At 44.5% G+C, this 16,422-nt stretch overlaps 1 protein-coding gene across 1 annotated transcript in view; it reads left to right on the forward strand.

The window, feature by feature from the left end:
• SHISA5 (shisa family member 5) overlaps positions 1-15,803 on the forward strand; it is a 17,294-nt gene extending 1,491 nt beyond the window's left edge. The window contains exons 2-5 of the mRNA XM_006893022.1: positions 11,538-11,612; positions 15,087-15,202; positions 15,370-15,582; positions 15,724-15,803. Of these exons, the coding sequence (XP_006893084.1) occupies positions 11,538-11,612; positions 15,087-15,202; positions 15,370-15,582; positions 15,724-15,803 (484 nt within the window). The remainder of the gene's footprint in view (positions 1-11,537; positions 11,613-15,086; positions 15,203-15,369; positions 15,583-15,723) is intronic.
• The last annotated feature ends 619 nt before the right edge of the window (positions 15,804-16,422 follow it).

Genomic DNA, 16,422 nt, shown 5'->3' on the forward strand with positions numbered 1-16,422 from the left:
GATCTCAGGTCAGAGGATCCTCTTCTTGATGGTAACGAGATCTCCCATTTTATGCCTCTACTGTGGCTCAGTTGAAAGCAGATGGGATGGCAAAACTGTCCATTAGCATTTTCTATGTCTTGTTTGCATGGACGCACCCTAAAGGTATCACTGACTTAATTTATATTGTTAGCAAGCAACTGACACTCCATATTTGCTTGTTGTGGGAGTTCCATGGGTAGAAAAGGGCACATCAAATATTTGACTCTACTGCACCAACCCACAGCAGTTTTAAGCTGCAGGACCCTTTGGCTCAGAATCTAGGCAGATACAGGGGCAGTGAAAGAGGCAGGACCCACATGGCAACTTGACACAGTGCCCCAGCCAGTGGGAAGGAGTGGAGCAGGGAGGGCAGTTCTGCACTCAGCAGTAGGGCCCACCTCCCAGAAACTGTCCTTAGGAGGGGTGAGAGAAGAGAAGCTCTTCAGCCAGGCCGTGTTAATAGCAAAATAGCCATGAGGGATGTAAAGTTTTGTCAAATACATTTCTTCATATAGGGATGACCAGATGGTTTTACTATTTTTATTCTGTGAATTGCATTAACGTCATCTTCAAAGAATGTTTTGTTTTAAGATAGAACCTAGCTTAATGGTTATTTCTGTTAGCATATTGTAAGTTCCATTTTATTATTTCTGTTCAGGAATCAGTTATTCTCAATTTTTCTTTATTTAAAAGAAATTCATTTTTTTCACCCTAAGAATTTTTTCATTTTCTTTAGTGGCATCCACTTCCGAAACAACATGCCTTCAGAAACTATGAACTTTGATAAATGTCTGTAGTAGTAGAGGGGCTTCAGGCCTTTTGTTCATAGGGTCGCTATGAGTCATGCTCGACTCAGTAACAACTTTAGTATTCTGTGGTTGCAGTATGCTTTATTTAAATCTTTTTTAGTTTTGTTGTGATAAAATATACCTAACAAAACATTTTCCATTGCATTTTTATGTATATAGTTCAGTGATATTGCTTTTACCACAATAGTACAACAGTCATTGTTTTCAGATTTTTTTTTTCATTACCATTAACTCAATATCCTTATTTAGGGCTTCTGTAACAAATTCCACAGGTGGGTAGTTTTTTGTTGTTTTTTTTTTAGAGAACTCTTTTATAAAATATTATACAGGGAAAATACATACATACATATAGAAAGAGTGCTGGCATCAGGGAGGGGTTCACTTCTTGAACATGGGGTAACCTAATCCTGACACATCAGGGTGGCTGGCACTGGCCCTCTTTCCTGAAGCTGTTCATCTGCTGTCCTGATTACCATAGATCCTAAAGATGCAATGTCTTGACCCCTAAAGGAACTGCTTCCTGCCTGCTGCTTTGAGGTGAACTACTCACTCCCCTCCCCTCGTCAGTGAAGGAGCCTGGCTTGGCCTGGTCCCAGGAATTCAAGCTCTCCAGGGCTTGCAAACAGACCAAAGAATATTGTTTCCTGATATGTTTGGTGCCTGTGTACCATCCAGGCTAAGGCATTTCCAAAAGTAGAAGAGGGTCTAATTCACCAGAAACCAGGCATGGACTCGAAGTGCCCCGGCAAAGGGCAAATGGTCACCCTGCTGATAGGTTTCCCCTCTTTTAACTATTGACTTTCTTGACGTTCCTAAACTCTCACTTAGGTGGGTGGTTTAAACAGACAAATTACTTTCTCACAGTTTAGGAAGCTCACTCATATTCATTGCTGTTGAGCAAGGGCATTGTGGGGACAGCCAAGTCTGACCTTGGCTAACTTCATAAAGGGACACTTGTCCCCCTCAGTACAACCGTAGCCTAAAACTAATTCCTGTAAGGTCAGATATGGCCCCCATTTTGCCGCACCTACTTCTGCTAATTCTAACACCAGTCATAACTGCTCTCCTGGGTCTGAAATCCGTTGCAATAGCTGTGCAGACTACAAAGAATCAGACTCACAATTACCAGGTATAATAGGGAAGTTAACAGGCCGTAATGCAGGTTAGTGCTTATTGTTAGGTGCCACCGAGTCTAGTAACAACCCTTTGAACAACAGATCTGAACCTTGTCCTGTCTTGTTCCATCTTCATCGTCTCTGACATACTCAAGTCCAATTATAGCAGTCACTGCGTCAATCCATCTTGTTGAGGATCTTTCTTTCACTAACCCTCCGCCTTTCTAAGTATGATTTCCGTCTCCAAGGAATAATACCTCCTCCTTACAATGTGCCCAGAGTATGTGAGGCAAAGCTTTATCATCTTGCCTCCGAGGGGGTCTCTGGCTGGTTCTTTAGAAAAGCAAAAACAGTGTTGCTTATCTATATATCTATATATGTCTATATACACAGAGACAGAGGGAAAGGGAAAGATTTATTTTAAGGAAATGGCTCACATGTTTGCAGAGGAAAGTCCCTGGTCAGTAGCTCAGACTGCAAGATAGAAGGATTTGGGAAGGCAGAGTTCAAGTCCTTAGCAAACAGGCAGGGTTTCTAGCAGCTGGTGGTGTAGGCTACCAGCTTCAGAGGCTGACACATTCCAAGTCATTGTTGACAAGCAGGATCATAGTTGATTGGCTTTGTAAACTCCTGGCTGCTGGCTGCAGAGGCATGCCAAGGTCAGTGTTGGGAAGCAGGGTGGCATACTGTCTAGTCCAAAGTTAACAAGTACAGTCCAGTAGGCCACTGGTTCATGTCTGGAGACCATGAGCCATAGCTGGCCGTTTTGGTGTTGTTAGATGCCCCATTGAGTTGACTAACACAATGTGACTCTATTAACAACAGATCTGAACCTTGCAGTATTCATCATCCCTGGTATTCTGGAGCCCGTTATTATAGTCAGTGTCAGTCCATCTTATTGAGAGTCTTCCTCTTTTTCACTGACCCTCTCTCATTCCAAGCGTGATGGTCTTTTTCAATAACTGGCCCCTTTTAATAACATGCCCACGTATGTGAGACAAAGCTTTGGTAGCCTTGTGGTGGCTCTTTGTATAACACATGTTTGTTCTTTGTGCACTTCATGGGTATTCAGTACTCTTCTTCATCACCACAGCTCAAAGGTATCAGTGTCATCCGTATTCATTGTCCAACTTTCAGATGCAAAGCAAGTGATTGAAAGGATGGTGGCTTGAATCGTACTTGAACTGGTAAAGGATGGTTTTGACCACTTTGAATCAAATAGTCATCTGATCTCTTAAACTGAGAATGAAAAATGGAGGAAGAATGTTGTTGCATTGTTGCATTTACTTCAAAAAGACCGTTTCACAATCTATCCTTAAGTGTGATTCAGTGAGTGTTAGAATACTATCCATATGCATACAAGGAAGAACTGTTAATACAACTGTTATTCAAATGTATGCACAATAACTAGAGCCAAGTATGAGGAAATTGGGGAATTACATCAACTTTTGCAGTCTGAAATTAAATATGCAGTAAAAATTCCTTATGAAAGGGAGGTCTGGTGGCCTGGTGGCAAGAAGCTGTGCTGGTGCATGGTTCAAATGCACCAGATGCCCTACTGGAGAGGGGCAATCTATTCCTGTGCCAGTCGGATCAGATTCGACGGTGTACACACACACACACACACACACACACACTCTCTCTCTCTCTCTCTTTGTTAAAAAATGTTTGAAAAAAATGCATTACAAACCTTGGTGACAGAAATGAGGCTGGAGATTGGATGATTGAATTCTGTACAATCAGTGATCCTGTTCATCGAAAATGAAAGCCAGGTGTAGATCCAATTAAAGGTTCTCTAACTTTTGCAGACATAACTACTAGGCAGGCCACACCCGGGAGGAGACACGTACTTAATCAAATAAGACAGTTTTATCTTTGCTAAAGATCTGCTTGCCATCTGCCTTGTTAAGATTGTTCTTACTGAGCACTGTCAAGTCAGAATCAAACCATAGTTGATCCTCCATTGAATTTCAAAGGCAGTAAATAACAGTAGAGGAAATTGCCCTTAGTTCTTCCAAGGAGCACCTGGTGGATTCAAACCATGCAGCTCTGTGTTGGCAGCATAATTCCTTACCACTAGGCTACCAGTGGTAGGGAGCTCTGGTAGCCTAGTGGTAGAAGCTGCGCTGCAATCACGTAGACACGCAGTTCAAACCCACCAGCGCTTCCACGGGGGACGCATGGACAGTCTCCTTGTGAGTGATGAACTGCATCTGAAAAACTCGCTGGAGAGTCAGCGATGGGTCAGTTCCAACTTGACAGTACACAACAACAACAACTGTCTTATTCATATCGTATGGTAAAAAGCTGCTTTGCAATCCCAAAGCCACAAACTGTTCCGCTAGAAAAGGATGGTCAATCTTCTATGCAATTTACTGCCCCTGTAAACCCGCTGGAGGGCTAGGTCTGTGTAGGTTCCAACTGTATGGCAGTGAGTGAGAATGACTATTGATGACATTCATATTTTCATGACTTACTGACGATTTGTGTATCTTCTTTGGTAAAATGTCTACTCAAGTGTTTTGTTCATTTTTTGGTTTGGTTGGTTGATCTTTCTAGATATTATGTCCATTACTGAAAGTATTGCATTGTAGTCTCCAACTATTACTGTACAACTTGGTAATTTTCCTTTTAATCTTCTCCCTCTTTTCTCCATATATTTGGAGGCCCTGGTGTTAAATGTGTGTATACTTATAATTGTAATATCTTCCTGATTAATTGACCGTTTTATCATTACATAAGGCCCTTCTTTGTGTCTTGTAACAAATTTTGCCTTAAAGTCTCCTTTGTCTGATAGAAAAATCATTTCCCAGCATTCTTTAGGTTACTATTTACATGGAATATGTAATAGATCTTTTACTTTCAAGTAAAACCTTTGGGTCACTTGTATAGACAGTATATAGGTGTATTATTATTATTATTTTGCATTATTTTTTTTCCAGTTCTGCCACCATCTGCCTTCTGATTGGAGAGTTTAATAAATTTGTATTTAAGATAAAGGACTTAGTTCTGCCATTTCGCTATTAGAATAATTTTTTTTTAGTATATCTTGTACTTTTGGTTAAGGAACCCTGGTAGCACAATTGTTAAAGCACTCAACTGCTAACCAACATATTGACAGTTTAACCCTAGTAGCTGCGCTGTGGGAGAAAGATGGTGCAGTCTGCTTCTGTGAGCAGTTCTGATCTGTCCTGCAAGATCTCCATGAATCAGAATTGACTTTGATGATGGGGGTTTGGTTCCGAGTTTTTTTAATGTCTCTTTTTGTCCCTCATTTCTTTTAATACTGTCATCATTTGTGCTTAGTTTTTTTTCTCGTGAGCCATTTTGACACCCATTTTCTTTCCTTTTTTGTATATTAATTTTTTTTTCCTTATAGATTTCCATGAGGTATACATGCAGTATTCTAACAACCTGGTTTAAATTGATAGCAGCTTAACTTTAGTAGCATACAAAAAATCCCTTTTCCAGTACCTCTTCTGTTTTCATGTTAATGCTGTAAAAATGATATTCTTAATCACCCTGTGCTCAATAACTGGAATTTACAGTTACATTCTATACATATATCTTCCTTTTTTTTTTTTCCTCCCATCCTTCCAGCTTGTAACTTTAATCACTGGGCCAACTTCAAAAGCTGAGTACTCAGCTCAGGGTTTTTTCCCCTCCAAGAAACAAATAGACCTTTATTGTGTGGTCTGAGAGGGACTCCAAGTGCCCCTCAGTGGAAGAGGTTAGGAATGACTAGGGAAGATGATATTTTGCTCAAGGGCAGTCAAGGATGGTTTCTTTTTGGGGGGTTTCAGGGACACTAAGGAACTTGGTATTTTTTCATGGAATTTGGGGCTGTTAATTAACTTGGGTTTGGGCTTTCCTGATCAGGCCCAGAGCCTGGCCACCTTAGATGTTACCAGGTTTCTCTAGGAGTGATCAGTCCTGGGACCAACTGCTACATTCTTCTTCATTTCAGACCCTAAATGGATATGATGATTAGGGGCAAAGTTATCTCTAGCTACTTCCTGCTGAATTGAGGTGATGTTGGGGAGCAGACATTGGTTTCCTGTAAGGTCTGAAGGACGAGCATCATTTTCACATGTTCTTGGGCACTTGCTTAGAAGATGGTGGTAGAAGGTTTATTAAAAATTTTGCAGTTGAGGCTAGCTTTAGGCAGAGGGATGGCTTTAGGCGGTGATGTTGAAGCCAGTGTTGGATGATGAAGGATTTAAATGGCAAATGGCCTTAAGCTTTTGGGACCAGTAGGAAAGTAGAGGAGAGGAGGATAAGACAGAGAGGGATAATTTAGTCTATTTTGTAAGGTACCGCCTGACCAGTAAAGAGCTTAGGCAGGCTCTTGGGTTAGTCACATGGCATAGGCTGCACAAGCTGCAGCTTAAGAAAACAGGTAGATTTTGAGTTGCTTGTTGCTGGCCAGTAAGCTGTCGTGGCCTTGATTGGGCCAGACTTGTTCTAAGGGTTGGCTAGTTGTGGAGAAATGGAAATGAGGATTTGGCCTATAACTGGGCGTTCTTCCCAGTGAGGGAACCATATGCTACATAGAAAAAGAGTTGAGGATGAGAGATGGAAAGAAAGAAATCAGCTAAGTTTTAAACTTGCAATTAAAAATTACTGGGGAAGGGTGGGAGCAGAGGGGTGCACTTGGAAGGATATATATTCTGCAGTTGTTGAATGTAACATTATTATTGTCTTTGGTTTTGGTTTGTGACTTAGGAGAGACTTAATGTTACAGAGGTGAACTTCTTCATAGAGTATTCTTGGTTTTCATCTTTTTAGAAGCAGACAGTCTGTCTTTCATAGTGCCTCTAGGTAGGTTTGAACCATCAATGTTTTGGTTACTAGCCAAGTGCAAACTGTTTTGGCATCCAGGAACATTGAGTGTTGTGTTTTATAAATGTCCAGTAGATCAAGCAGGTTAATAATGTTGTAGGTCTTCTCTGTCCTTGTTATTTGATTGAGTACTTGTTCTGTCAAGTGCTGACAGATTATTGTTGTCGGATGTCACAGAGTCAAGTGTAACTCATAGCAACCCTGTGAACAACAGATTGAAACTTTGCCCTCCATGAATCATCCTCATGAGCTCCACAATGCTCAGACCCATTGTTGCAGTTGAACTGAGAGACTGTGCACACACTACTCTGGTGGCCTAGTGGCAAGAAGCTGCACTGTAATCTTGAAGGCACCTGGTTCAAGGCCACCACCAGCTTCTCTGCGGGAGAAGGGTGAACATTCTCCTCCCTTGCGATTAAACCCATTGAAGGGTCAGCTAAGGATCAGTTTTTACTCTGTAGTATATAACAGTATACAACATTTTTCCTTTTAGTTCTGTTAGTTTTGCTCTGTGAAGTTTTATGCTATTAAGCCCATTTTATATATTCTTTTAAAATTATGTGTTGTCCCTTTTATCACTGGCAAATCTATTTAAACCCCAAAGAACAGTGTTTTATTTTTGAGAGGGAATAGTTCTGGGTTCTGATTTTTTTTTTTTTAAATTATAAACATGTTTACCTTCTCTGCTGGTTGTTACTACTTCCTGAATCTCAGTTTCTTCATTTATCTTTAATGCAGATCTGCTGGTTTCAGTTTTTGTTTTTGAAAATGTCTTTCCTGTTTTTGTCTTAAATTTTGGTGTAAATAAAATTTATTTTTAAAACCATTCCCCCCCCCCCCCCGGTTATAGATTTCTAGCTAGGCATTTATTAACTCTTTTATCACTTTGAGACTTTCATTCATTTGTTGGCTTGAGAAATCAAATGATAGTGTTACTTTTGTTTGAAAGTAACGGAGGCTCCGAGAGTGCTGTGGTCGGCCTGCCACAGGGTTGGTGATTCAAACCTGGTAGCCGCTATTCAGGACGAAGAGGGAGGTTGTTTGCAGCCTTAGAAACTGGAGCAGAGCTAGTGTGTTCTGGAGACTTACTCTGAGCAGAGTTGACTCAGTGGTAGCAGAGATTTTAAAAGTAATGTCTTCCCTTGGCTACTTTTTAAAATTTTTCCTCTGTTTCTTTTTCAGCACTTTTTCTGTCAAGGGGCCAAATATAGTTTTCTGTATGTTTATGCCCCTTTGGCTTCTTGAGTCCCACTTGTTGAATCACTGTTTTTTCTTTCATTTTAGAAACTGTACAGCTGTGACCTCTTTAAATATTTTTTTTTTCTGTCTGGTTGTCTTGTTTTCTGTTTTAGAATTTGTAAATTGTACACCCTTGTTGCTCCTCAATTTCTTCTGTATTTTTTGTCCTTTTTTGTGTACTTTCAAAGTGTACTGAATACGTGGGTATTGTAAAAAAAGACTGAAGGCAGAGTGGTGACATCAATATCTGGCCTTCACTAACTCCACAGGGAGGAACTGTCCTCATCAATAGCATCCATAACACAAAACCAATTCCCAAGAGGTCATATACACAGCCTCCCTCACCCACTTCTCCTGCATCTCTTTCTACTAATTCTAGCACCAATCCCACTGTTCTGCTGGGTCTGAAATCTGTTGCAGTAGCTACTCAGACCACATTGAAACATCCTCACAATCATAGTTTAGTAGAGAAGTTAACAGGTTACAATTCACATTGGCATCAAGATGTCAGCCTCTCAGGACAGCTTCTGAAACATGCTCATAGACCCTTCAGCCTTCCAGCTTCAGGCCAATGTTAGAAATCTCTCTTAGTCCTGCCAATTAAGGCATCTCTCTCACCCTAGTTCTCCAGCAAGCTTGGGCAGTCTCCTGTCATGCAATTTTACAGCCATGGAAATGCAGTGGAAGGTCAGCTGTGAGTCAGTTCCGTCTGAATGTTAGGAGTGAGTTAAAATCGGTAAGATATTTTGCACAATTAATTCCTTAGACTTTGATACTAGTCTGTTTTCTGTTTCCTCCACTTACTTCACAACTGACTTCTGTGGTTACTTTATTCAACTAAAAATGCAAACAAAATTATTCCTATAGTCATTTCCCCTTTTTTCACTTTGTATCAGTTCCCTTTATTTTTTTTAAATAAAAACTCCCCCCCCCCTTTGAGTCTGTGCAAGAAATTTACTCTGTGAGAAATACATAAGTGACAATGAGACAATAAATCTGAGTGTGGGGAAGGGCGGCTTGTCACGAACACGAATCAACAAGACATTTCTGAGCTCTTTGGTCTCACTACAGCCCCACCTTTGCCCCATGTCAGAGGCTACCCAGTCATTTTCCTTTTCGTAACATTAGTTTTTTTTTTCCCCTCAAATGTGGGATAATTTTTTTTAAATTTTATTATTTTTGTGTGCATGTACTGTCAAATCAGATCTGACTGGTACAGGAGGAGATTGTCCCTCCTTCCCCGGCAGAACATCTGGTGGATTCGAACTGTGCGCCTCTGGGATTGTAGTTGCAGCTCCTTGCCACTAGGCCACCAGAGCTCCCCTGTAACATTAGTTTTGTTAAAATAGTTTCCAGCTAGAGTTTTCTTACTGTTTTGTGTGTGTGTGTGTGTGTGACTGGTTTTTGTGCATGTGTGACTCTTGTTTTCTCTTATATTTCTTGTTTGTTTTCTGGGTTTGTTCTGTGACTTATTTCCATCCTTTTGAGCTTAACATGATTGCATTTCTTTTTAGGCATCCTTCTTTCCGAATGCGTTTATCTAACTGTATTGTTATGTGCTGTCGAGTCATTTGTGATAGTGACCCTGTGTAGAGTAGCTTTAACCCTGCTCAATCCTGTGCCAACCTTATTGTCTCTGACATACTTACCCCCATTACCCCAGTCACTGAATCAGTCCAGCTCATCAAGGGTCTCCCTCTCTTGCACAGTCCCTCCACTCTTCAAGCATTATGTCCCTCTTCAAGGACTGGTCCCTCCTTGTAACATGCCCCAAATATGTCAGATGGAGCCTCAGAATCCTTGCCTCCAAGGAGCAGCCTCATTTTACCCTCTCTAGGTTGAACCTGTTTGTTCTCCTAGAAATCTGTGGTATTTTTCAATACTCTTCTCTAGCACCATAGTTCAAAGGCATCAGTTGTCCTTCTGTCATCCCTACTAACGATATGTATTAAAATTATTTAATGTTCTAAATTTCCCTCTACAAACTAGTCCAGATGTGTGTCAAAATATTCTTTTTCCATGTAGTGTTTTCATGTGCTGCCAATTCTTGGAGAGGGATGTCATGCTTGGGAGGGTGGAGGGACAGCGCAGGAGAGGAAGACCCTCGATGAGATGGATTGATTCAGTCACTGGGGTAATGGGAGTAGGTGTGTCAGAGACGGTGAGATTGGCACAGGCTAGAGCAGGGTTTAGGGCTGGTATACATAGGGTCGCTATGAGTCGCAAGAGACTCGATGGCACATAACAACTTCCTTTTTTGAAAAAAATAATTTTTGTTAGCTGTCTAGTGCTGCTGTAGCAGAAACACGAGTGGGTGGGCTTAACAAATAAATTTGTTTTCTCTCTAGGAGGCTGGGAGTCTGCATTTAAGGTGTTGCCTCTGATGGAAGGCTTTCTTTCTTTGTTGGTTCACTGTTTTCTTAGCTCCTTTTAGCATCTCTAGGCCCAGCACTCCATAGGGAGGCCGTGTTTGTTGGCATCAGTCTTTCGCTGTATCTGAGGTTCCCAGCACAGGACTTGAAACTGATTGGTGTATATGGGATCATTATTTAACTGCTGCATAACATCGTTACATACCTGTCAAAGCACTGAGGAGCATGGCTCAGCCAAACTGATACATATGTTTTTTTTGTGAGGATACAATTCTATCCATGACATTGTAACTGAGAATATATACAACAAAATAGACACAGTAGTTTCCACATGGACAGTTCAGTGACACTGATTAAATTTGACTTGTTTGACCATTCTCATTCCTATTAATATAAACTCATTGCCCTTAAGTTTCTCATCTAATCTTTTGAGTTGCTGTTGTCAGTTTGATCCCATAATGCTCAAGGAAGACATTCTTGATTACTTCAGGGGATAGTAATCTTATTCTCATTACCGTCAAGTCAGAACTGACTCAAAACTGACTTTCCATTAAGTGGCTTTTGGGTGAGTGAGCAGCACAGCCCTAGAGGTTCTGTGCCATCAGAAGTCCCCAAACATACAGCCACTGAGTTGAGATGGTCTCATAGCTGACCTGCCAGCAGGTTTCTGAGGCTGTCAATCACATAAGAGGAGATTGCCCATCTTTATCCCACAGAGCTTCCTGTTGGATTCGAACTACTGCTAGAGTTTTTATTAACTTTAGTAGCTAAGCTATTCTTTTTTAGCTATTAGAAGACTTCATGGAAGACTTCAAAAAGTCAGGAATCCATGAGAATTTGAAATTTTGTTTTACATTTCCCCCCCCTTTTGGTCAGGATTCCTCAGTAGAATTGCTTAAATTATTAATTTGGTATTGATCGTTAGCAGAGCACTGTCCAGTTTTTAGTTCTTTCACTTTGTGGCAGTATGGTGTGATATGTTGCTCCGAGTCTCCGTTCTCAGGTCCCCACATCTGTGTGGCCCAGCAGAAGGTCTACTTTTGTGCATGTTTTCTGTGTGCGTTAAGGGAGTGCTTGCTGTTTTTCTTATGTGCTTGGTGGGACTTGAATGTGCTCATCATGAATTTCCCTTTTTGCAGTGTGGATCAACTCCTCCAGGATATTCAGCAGTTAAGTTCGTCGCTGAGGATGGACTACGACGACCCCATGCCAGGGTAAAGAATGCCTGGAGGCTGGTCACATCTTTCTGGCAGAGATAACCAGGGCATCAAGTGTGGGGTGGTGTAGAGTTGGTTGTTGATATGGGGTCTTAGAATGTTACCGTGTTTGACCACTAAGACCCTTGATCCTTATGTTGGGGAGCTTTCTCCATATGTCTCCTGCCATGTATTGGGGTAACAGTGATGGTGGTGACTGCAGTTGAAGTGTCCAGGGTAGCAATCCATAGTGATCTAAGTGATAGGATGGGCAGCAGGTGATAGACGGACAAAGGTGATGGGGCATTGATGATGAACAGTGGGTGTTGGGCTAACAGTGGTGATGTGAGGAATGATGGTGGTGGTGGTGGTAGTGGTGGTAGGGGTCGCAGGGGCCATAGGGGTGATGTGATGGGGTGACAGAGGCAGAAACAAAGTGATGGGGCAGTGGTGCTTATGGTGATGGGGAAATGGTTGTGGTGAGGGGTGGGATGATGGGCAATGCTGTTGGAACAACTGATGGTGCCACAGTCTGTGTTGAGTTTGTGGATTGAGATTACTATCATGCTATTTAACCCACTCAGTGGAAAGTGGACATGACCAGATCAGTGCTGTCTCCTCACCACTCCCTTCTTCCGTCCTACCCCTTCTTTCCCCTCCTCTATTTTCTGATCCCCCAGCGCCCAGCCCAGGACTTGTGTATAAATGTTTAGGAGGTGCTGGGAGGGTAGAGGGCTGAGATCTTCATTGACATCACCTGTGAACTCCTTCAAATGGTCACATGTCCAGGCCCGAAGGAGATGCCCACTTGGCTGGACATCATGCACTGCTCCCCTCAGTGATGGACGCTGTTGTTTGTCCACACAGAGTCATCTTCTTGGTAAAGATAACTATTGTGACAGCCCTGGGAATCCTGAACAGGGACACAGGCCAGCCTCAGCTCTGCCCTGTGCTCCCCTTTCCTGGTTCTTGGATCCTGGCCCTCAGTGCTCTCCCTCGGGGATGATAGTGTATTGGCTTTTATCTGTGGCTGCAGCTGGCTTGTTTCTCCCAGCTCAGACTCTTGCCAGTGAATCTTGCCCTGCCTTCTTCCGTGATCAGTGTCCCCTCTCTTCAGCCTGACCCCACCTTCTGGTTTGCTTGATGTGACAGATGCCTCCAGCCTTGGGAGGCCCCTTTTCTTCCTCAGCCCTGGTCGCTAGGAGGGTGGTTCTGTTCGTACTGTGGCCTCTGGTGGCCATGTGCCCTTGCAACACTCTGAGACCACTGTTCAACTGTGGTGTGTTCTGAGCACATTGTGCTTGGATGGGCTACTGAGTGCTACCTAAGAGGATCCCTGAGTCAGTGTATTCATTTATCCATTCTTTAGCACTTCCTTGATGCCAGAGGCTGGAGATTGCAGTGATGGTCCAGAGGAGAGATGCCCACTAATCAAAGACTCACACAAAGAAAGTTGTTTATACATTGAGGGAGAAAGGAATTTGATTCTGTAAGGAAGCCACATTCTTCATGTGTGTTGTCAAGAGGGTGTCCCAGAGGAAGTGGTGATTGGTGCTGTGGTCTGAGAATGAGTGGTCTGAGTAGTTAGGAGGAACAGGGCTGAGAAGCGCTAACCAAGTGAAAGCTTGTGCAAAGGCCCTGAGGCAGGGCAAAATACTCACTTTCAGAAGCTGGAAGGAAAGGTGATGTGATTTGAAGACCTTGTAGATCTGGTGAAGAATTTCTTTTTCCTCTCATTTATTGTTTGATTAAAGACTACATTTTACCTTATAAATTTTACTATATGGTGAAGCAAGGCCCAGCTTCCTACTTTTCATTTTGCTGTGAACTGTTGACGTTTTTATAGAAAGTACAGAAAGAGGAACACACATGTGTTTTTAACCAGTAACCAAGGCTTCTGCTTGGAGGTAACTTCAAGTTTCATGGGCTGGGGATGTTGGGAGGCAGTAGCATCAAATTGAGAAGATCAGTTAGTGACTGAAAAGTGTGTTTGTGGGAGAAGATTGGAGGTGACAGGCTGGCTAATGGAACAGGACTAGCAAGGTGAGCAGTGGGGGAACATAGGTGTGGCTCAGGCTGACCTAGGCTAGGTTGACCCTCTGACCTTCTAGTGGTCCTGGACAGTGGGTTGGCAGGCTGCAACTCAGAGGCCAGTCCTGGCCTGATGAGGCTGTTGGGCCAGCTCTGGGAAGGTAGCCAGAGAGCAGTGCCGCCCGCCTCCACATCCCACACCCCTCCTTCCTTCCTGGAGTCTTGGCTTCTGGCATTGCTGGGTCCTAGTTGGAGCTTGAGGCTTGCTGTGCCTTTAAGAGGGTGGTGGCTCATGCTACATGTGTCTAGCCTTTCTGCTATGACGTCAGGGATTTGGAGGAGGCCCTAGAAGGTTGATTTTCCTTTTCCTGAAAGGGGAGGAGATAGAGATCGAGATCAGTGGCCCATGATGAAAAGAATGCTGGAAGATCCTGGTTGAAAGCAGAAGTTAACATGGGGTGAGCTTGGGTGAGCTTGGGTGTGTGTGTGTGTGTGTGTGTGTGTGTGAGAGAGAGAGAGAGAGAGAGAGAAAGAGAGGGAGGCAGGTGGCTGTGGGGAGAGAGATTTGAGAAAGAGAGACTGGTATCCTATCCTTCAGTGTGTGTCTATAGAGGAGGGTCTTGGAGTTTGTGGGGCGAGGGAGCAGGTGAGAATCTGCCTGGGTTGGATAATAAGGCACCTCTCTGCCCCCTGAGGCCTGTCCTTGGCCTCACAGCAGTCACTGGATCCCATTTAGACTATGGCTTGACACTTTTGAGTCTGGAGTGTGAAGTCTGGCCTGTAGGCTGTGGGCGGGCTCTGCTGAGGCTCTGATGGGTGGCCCTGGTCTGGGCAAGCGTGTCCCACTTAGGAGGTGGTTGTACGTGAGCTGACAAAGCATGCATCTTCAGTGCTTGATGGCAGTTCCTCAACAGGGAACTTTTATTAGAATGAAACGTGACCTCACTGTATAGCGTGGGTGGAGTGAGAAACGCTGCCTTTCCAAGTGAGTGTCTCTGAATGTCCAAAGCTCAGCCCAGCTTTCTCAAAGGGTGGCCTCCCATGCAGCCTCGGTGCTTGCTGGGGTCTCAGCTCAGGCCACGGGGCTAGGTGCTTCTTCAGTGTCTCCATATCAACACCTCAGCAGCTGCATGTTCTCACCTGCTGGGGATCCGTGTTGGTTATGCCAGCAGTGTGTGTAGACACCCAGCAGAGTGCTGGGCACAGACTTGAAGAGAGCGACAGCTGTCACAGGCACTCCAGTGGCAGCCTGCCCTCAGGACCATGGTCCCTGCATGCCTTGCCCTTTATTTTACACACGAGGAAACAAGCGAAAATGAGATGTAAGTTTTGTCATGGATGTCACCATGCCTGTTACTCAGTCTCTTCCTGCAAGTGCAATGCCCCGGGAATGGACTAGTCGTGGACTGCCGGTCCTGGGGAGGGGCGGAGTGCCCCTGGTCATGACTGGCCCTTTACCAGGTTTGGGGCGACCGTGGCCATTGGTCTGACCATCTTTGTGTTCTCCATTGTCACCATCATCATCTGCTTCACCTGTTCCTGCTGCTGTTTGTACAAGATGTGCCGCCGACCCCGCCGTAAGCATGCCCACCCCCACCTACCCCACCCTGAGTCCCTGTGTGCAGTGTTGACCCCTGGGCGGGCAGGAGAGGCTGACCAGGGCCCTGCTTTGGCTGAGCTGGAGGGAGGGGCTGCAAGCCTGGCCCTCAGGGCTGCAGGGTCCTGACCAGGATTCTCTTTACAGCGGTTGTAACCACAACCACTTCTACCACCGTGGTGCACACCCCTTACCCTCAGCCTCCAAGTGTGCCCCCCAGCTATCCTGGACCGACATACCAGGGCTACCACGCTGTGCCCCCTCAGCCAGGGATGCCAGCTGCTCCCTACCCGACGCAGTACCCACCACCCTACCCTGCCCAGCCCATGGGCCCTCCCGCCTACCATGAGACATTTGCTGGTGAGTACTGCAGCCCCGTGTGTGATTCCGCCTATGCCCTCTCATCTCTGCTACTTCCTGGGCACCCATCCTGAGTATATCAGTGAACATGCCCTCCACCCCTTCCTCCTCACAGACAAAATGTGTCTTCTCTGTTTTCAGGAGGTGCAGCAGCACCCTACCCTGCCAGCCAGCCTCCTTATAATCCAGCCTACATGGATCCCCCAAAGGCAGTCCCGTGAGCAGGCGCCTACCTCTGGGTCCCATCGTGTGTGTACATGGATGGTCATGCTGTCATCTCTTTTCTGCCCCATCGCATATGCGTGTGTGCACCCCTTATGTACATGCGACTTCCTCTGATGCTGATGAGGTGGGGAGCAACCCTTGCCAAAGTAGGCTGGGACCACGTTCTTTGTCCTTTTCCTCACTTGAACTTGAAATTATGCTTTCTGTAATCTCCTGCACACTTCAAAGGACAGGACAGGTTGGGAGGGGGGAGTTCCTGTTTTCTCTAGAACACCTTGGGGAGGGCGGATGGGGCTTGTCAAACTAGGATAGCAGAGCATTCTTGGGCAAGGATTTTGGCAGTGCCCAGCAATCTGCCCCCTAGCTCTGGCCAATGTCTGACAGCCACTGTTTGAGGCCACAGCTTCCCAGAGTGTGAGGTGCCGTTCTCGGATCCCAACGACGCACGCTGCAGGAAGTCGGAAAGATTGGAATCTGTCCGAGTTGGGTTCTGATTCTTTAGGCAGGGGTTTCACGGCCCCCTGAAGTCTGTGCCACCAGTGGGACCAGTGCTGGCATGGCCCACCTATGCCAGGCCAATCTGAGCAGCAATGTCTGTCTGGATTATCCCTGTAC

This window comes from Elephantulus edwardii, unplaced genomic scaffold, assembly GCF_000299155.1.
Source record: "Elephantulus edwardii isolate Elephantulus edwardi_28Jun2011 unplaced genomic scaffold, EleEdw1.0 scaffold00121, whole genome shotgun sequence".
Lineage (NCBI taxonomy): Eukaryota > Metazoa > Chordata > Mammalia > Macroscelidea > Macroscelididae > Elephantulus > Elephantulus edwardii.